At 40.5% G+C, this 6,000-nt stretch overlaps 1 protein-coding gene across 1 annotated transcript; it reads left to right on the forward strand.

Annotated features, from left to right (window-relative positions):
* The first annotated feature begins 678 nt into the window (after nucleotides 1-678).
* Nucleotides 679-5,089, forward strand: LOC306965576 (sphingomyelin synthase-related protein 1-like). The gene is made up of 6 exons (XM_079560054.1): nucleotides 679-787; nucleotides 2,427-3,047; nucleotides 3,176-3,271; nucleotides 3,381-3,498; nucleotides 3,637-3,787; nucleotides 4,162-5,089. The coding sequence occupies exons 2-6, from the start codon at nucleotides 2,431-2,433 to the stop codon at nucleotides 4,467-4,469; spliced, it is 1,290 nt and encodes a 429-aa protein (XP_079416180.1). The 5' UTR covers nucleotides 679-787; nucleotides 2,427-2,430; the 3' UTR covers nucleotides 4,470-5,089.
* The last annotated feature ends 911 nt before the right edge of the window (nucleotides 5,090-6,000 follow it).

The following is a 6,000-nucleotide window of genomic DNA, read 5'->3' on the forward strand; positions in this document are numbered from 1 at the left end:
ACCATATTAGTCCAGTGCTCCGGTCTCTGCACTGGCTTCCTGTCTCTCAGAGAATAGACTTTAAAACAGCTCTGCTTGTCTACAAGTCTTTTCATGGTTTAGCTCCAAAGTACATCTCTGACATGTTAGAGCCGTATGAACCGTCTCGGGCCCTGAGAACTTCAGGGAGGGGCCTCCTGGTGGTTCCCAGAGTCAATAATAAACACGGTGAGGCTGCGTTTCAGTTTCATGCAGCTAAAATCTGGAATAAGTCTCCACGAGGATGTGCCTCAACTCTGACAACGTTCAAATCCAGGCTGAAAACAGTTATTTTTGCCCGTGCAGATGACTGAAAGTATTTTATCCACACTCTCGCCTTTTACTGTAATTGATTAATTTTATGTTGATATTTTTATTGATTTGATTTGTTTTCTTGTAACTTTATGCAACTGTGAAGCACTTTGAATTGCGCTCAACAAATAAACTTGCCTTGCCTGCATATATATATATATTTATTTATTTTTTAAGTTAAAAGTTATTTTGTTTTTTGTTTGTTTTTTGTTTTGTTTCAAGTGTCTTTTGTTTTTTTTTCCTTTTGACCAGAGCTAAGTGTGCATGTGTCCAGCAGATGTCAGTGTAGGTTGGTGGCGGCTCCTCCTGTAGGCTATTTTGCATGTTCTTGTCTCTTCCTGTTTAGTGTTGTTGCCTAGCTGTCAAAAGCATGTTCACGATTGAATACAGTTCCAAGTTGACGCCTAAACCAAGGGAGAGCGGTTCACCTCTCACAGCGCCCTGACACAAGACTTTGGTAAGAGGGCTTTCTGTCTTTTACAAATGTTCTTCAAATTAGTACAATACTGTTTTGAATCCAGCTATTGAAATATTGGCAAAGAATGTGTAACTTTTCCGAACTCTTCAGGATAAGAAACTGACATGAGCTTTTTGTTCAGGGGTGAAATAGCGTTGCGAAATAGCGTTGTCGCGCAGAATTGCCCATTATGGACCAATAGACACTCACGCGCATTTCTCACAGGTCTGTGTCACCACCGTCCTGTGTGTGACTCACTGTATTAGCCAGCCAAACCTGCTGACAGGGCACTTACACATTCCCTTGTAAAGCCACAGGCCAGAGAGCTGAGGATGATGGTTGTATGTATGTCCAGATAAACTTGATATTCTCTTGGCTTTGATGGGTGCTTCTGCATAAATTACTCAGTCAGTGTCATTTGGGCATAACCTAATAATAACTATTAAAGGCACTATTACAGATTGTTTTCCCCCCAAGTACTAGGGGGAAAATGGTTTTGTCCTTTTAGTATATTATAAACTCAGAAAAAATTGGATCGATTTCATGAACTCTGGCATTTCTGTGACTATGACCCTGAAAGTTGTGAAATGAATAAACTGAAGAATCGGGATATTTCAAATATATTAGAAAAGTTAGGAATTTGTTTGGACCATAACTAACATTAATCTTCCTCTTTCATTATTTGTACTCAAAGGTATAGGTCCTTTAACTTCAGAGAATGTAGCCTATGGAAGCTGCTGTGTGGCCTTTTTAATGGCTATGTAGGTATTCCCCATGTATTATTGATAAAGGGCACAGCCCAGGGATATTTCTTTCCAATTACCCAACCTGTCCCTTTATATAAATCATCCTATTAAAACAATCACAGGTACACTCAGTTATTATTATTGTTTGCCTCAAAAACGGTTCATTTCAAGTGTGGAGCTCGTTTAAGCTTGGTGTCCTCATAAGTGTTTTCTGTTATAGACAAATCTTCTAAATAAAGACATAAAAATGTAAAATTATTTTATTTTTTAAAATCTTGAATCAGTATCAAGTCTCTGCTCAGCATGCCCATATCAGTCTTTTAGCTTCAGAGACATTACAGCCGTGTTGAACCATAGACCTTTGGATGAAGCAGAACAGTACTTATCTAACAGGTCAAAGCACAAAGAGAACTGAGTGAAGACTGAGTGAGTGGGTGAGCCCTCAAATATGGCCACATGGCACGTGTCGAGTCAACATGATGCTGAAACACTGTTGGCATTTGACAATATAGAAAATATTACAGGATCCTACTTAATTCAGTGTTATGTGTCACACACATTGACACTGCCTGCCTTTTTAATTGAATTTTGAAATCAAACTATGAAACAAGAGCTCACAAAATGCCAACACTGTTGTGGAATATGTTTTTCTTGATAATGTTTGATTTCCACATGTATCGGTGTATATAGCACTTCACATGTAAACACGTTTCAACACACACACACAAAAGACTTCACATCTGACAGAGGACTCTTAAATTAATGATGGCCTTGCATGTAAATGTCAAAAGGCTATGGTGGAGGGAGTGGAGATGTCTGTCCGAGCTTGTTCCTCCGACAGAAGGTATAACTGTAGCAATGAAGGTAATCTTGGGATGATTTTCTCTTTGCAGTGGCATGGCAGCGGGGAACAGTATAAGTGGTTGGAGCTGTCTACAGGTGGCCCGGTGGCTACAGGACGAAGGGTTTGGGGAGTATGTTGAGGTGCTTTGTACCCAGCATCGTCTCGATGGTCCCAGTCTACTGGCCCTGACAGAGGCTGATCTACGTGGACCCCCTCTGGGCCTCACTGTTTTGGGGGACATTAAGAGACTGGCCTTAGCTATTCGTCGCCTGCAAAGGCAAAACCAGTCACAGTTGGAAGAGCTAGGCCTACAACCTCTGAATGGCCTCGATTTTGGCCTCACTCCTCTGGGGGGAGAATGGGGATATGAAAGTGCAGAGCGGAGATACAACGGCGCAAATCATCTGTGCAATATGTCTATGAATGGGACTGAGCTGCGGCAGAGGCACACTGACGGATCCAGACATAACTCTACACTGTGCTACATTCATCCCAATGGATGCAGACCGCACCTGGCTGGACGATTGGACCCTGAGGTGTGGAAGACCGTCCTCAGCTGCGTTTATGTGTTCTTTGTCTTTGGATTCACCTCCTTTGTCATGGTCATCGTTCACGAGCGAGTGCCAGACATGAGGACATACCCACCTCTGCCTGACATATTTCTCGACAGGTAAAAGACTGAACCTGATTTGATCAAATAAATATTGAAATGGAAAACTCCTCACAATCTACCCATCCAGCTGTGCTCACGCAGTATATCTAATCTAACAACTGATATGTGTGTTTGTGCACTGACAGCGTTCCCAGAATCCCTTGGGCTTTTGCAATGGCAGAGGCTTGTGGTGTCATTCTTTGCTACATGTTCCTGCTGATCCTACTTCTGCACAAGCACAGGTACAGAATAATCCACATTACTTGACTGATGCAAATCTCCCTAAAAGTCACCAGTATTGACTAAAATGCAGTATTTGTGTGGCTAAACTTGCACCTCCATCTTTGTCAGGTCTATACTCTTGAGGCGGCTCTGCTCCCTGATGGGGACAGTATTCCTGCTTCGCTGCTGCACCATGTTTGTCACTTCATTGTCAGTGCCTGGGCAGCACCTGAAGTGTGCCAGTAAGGTGGGAGCAATATGTTCTTCTGCTGAGATTAGATAATAAACGTCCAGTGACCGGTGCTTAAGTAACATCAGCTAATCACAGGTGCCTTTATGTCTGAGAAGAGAAAAAAAACTTCAGTACAGTCTTTTCTATTCACAGACATATGATGATGCTTGGGGGAAGATACAGAGAGCCTTGGCGATCTGGACTGGTTGTGGCATGACTCTCACTGGGGTCCATACCTGCGGGGACTACATGTTCAGTGGACACACCGTCGTCATCACAACGCTCAACTTTTTTGTAACTGAATGTAAGTTTACAACACTACTGATCAAACCTTATTGTTTTGGGTCTCCAATAGTCTAAATTACCATGATCCACCCTATTTTAGGCAATTGGCCCATTAAAAAGATTAACCATCCCTCTGATTTAACCTACTGATGAGCTTTGGGATTGAAGATTGTTCAATGCATACCACCACATACTATTCCATTCATTGTTTCATGTTCATCCGCACCAGTTTTTACTTAAAGGTTAAAGGCATGTGTGACATTGAAAAAATGTTGACCCTAGGTTGGTGGATAGACTTTATATAAGACATTAACATTTTATATGCCTACATGGTCCTTTATGGGAATATTGAACAGCGTGTAGGGCTTACGTTATTCTCCCCCCTCTTTGCAGATACTCCTCGATCCTGGAATCTCATTCACACTATTTCCTGGGTGTTGAATCTGTTTGGGATTTTCTTCATCCTAGCGGCGCATGAGCACTACTCCATCGATGTGTTTATTGCCTTCTACATCACCACTCGTCTTTTCCTCTACTACCACACATTAGCCAACACCCGGGCCTACCAGCACAGCCGCCGGGCTCGCATTTGGTTCCCCATGTTTTCCTTCTTTGAGTGCAATGTAAATGGACCAGTCCCTAACCAGTACCATTGGCCTTTTAGTAAACCCACATTTATGAAAACAATGATTGGCCAGTAGGAGCCGCTCATTAACACCCCTGGCTTCTCTCTGTTCCTGTCATGAATACAAACATTACCTCAGTCTATTACCTTCATTTATATTGTATATTCATGTGTTGAAGTTATATATTACAATCTTATAGCAAAGCTTCTATAAAGATAAAACACATTTTAGCAAAAGAAACAGGTTGGTTTGAGAGAGATGTGAAAGAAGCTATTTTGTGAGGAAACATAATCCTGTGTTAAACAGAAATGGGGCATGTGTACCTCAGACTACAGTGACAGCTAATGAGCCTGAGACACAGCCAGGGGCAGAACCATAGGTTGTTAATGAGTAGTTATAAGGGGATGGTAAACAGGGTACTTGGGCCAGTACTACCCTGTTTACCCTACTCTTCTGCTTGTTATCTTCCCTGGTTTGTGTCTCGGGCTCATTAGCTGACAATGTCCTCTTGACTTGGAATGGAAGAGGCTGCTCTACACGGAGCCTGAGACTACTATTCCTGTTTAACATATGATTTGTTTTTTCTTACTGAACCTCATTAAACCAGTGGCTTTCAAAGTTTACACATAAAGTGCCACCAGGCCTAGCTGACGATCAAATCAGGACTAAAACACGTCTAAAATAGACCCAAGCTATGCTAAGTGTAAACCATGTATAATCCGGAGAACATTTATAATAATCTCTTTAATTAAAGTTTAATTAAAGAGTACCACCTGAAGAATACCCAGTACACTGCACTAAACATGTCTTTGGAATAGATGTCTGTGTAGGCTCTCAGTTGTACAGGAGTTGTTCATCTTCAATGAAGGTTCTTGAGTCATCTTCTGTACTCTGTAGTTAAAGTGTCGAACGTTTCGCCCCAGACGTTTCAGACTGAAACTCAGATGTGAGTCAGGTCGTAAGGACTTAGAACTACAACGACTCATAACTAAAGACCTACAGGTGAGAGTAGTTTAGAACAGTATAGAACAGTAAGAGTTAAACCTCTCCCACTGGTGGTTCATTAGTGCTACTGACTCAGCACAGTATAGATGATTGCTAAATAACGTTTGTCCATATTTTACAAAACAGTATTTTTTTCTAGCTTCAAGGATAATATTTTAAATTATACAGTAGTTAAGAAGGTTTTCTCAAAAGTTTTAAGCACATATGAGGAAAGATTGACACTGAATTAGTTCATTGTCAGTTTTGAATATCTTCAGGAAAAAAATACTTTTTACTTTAAGTTTAGCACTGACATTGAAAAGTCAAACCAAAGGAACTATGCATTATGTGGCCTTTACTTGCAGTACAATTCATATTTATTAATATCAATTTATATTGATTTGATATTTAATCTTTCATGATAATTTTCTTAATTTTGAGTCTCTGTTTACAAAGCTTTATTTTAACAAGAAAAAATGAAAATGAAAAAGGTGTTGTAATAAGACCATTGTTTAATTTAGCCATTCCAAAGGTGCAGTTTTATTTTTATACACTATTTATTTTAAAGAACAACATCATATTGTTTTTTGTTGTTATAGTGAACTCGCATCGTTTGTTTTTG

Source organism: Gobius niger, assembly GCF_951799975.1.
Source record: "Gobius niger genome assembly, chromosome: 7".
Classification (NCBI taxonomy): domain Eukaryota; kingdom Metazoa; phylum Chordata; class Actinopteri; order Gobiiformes; family Gobiidae; genus Gobius; species Gobius niger.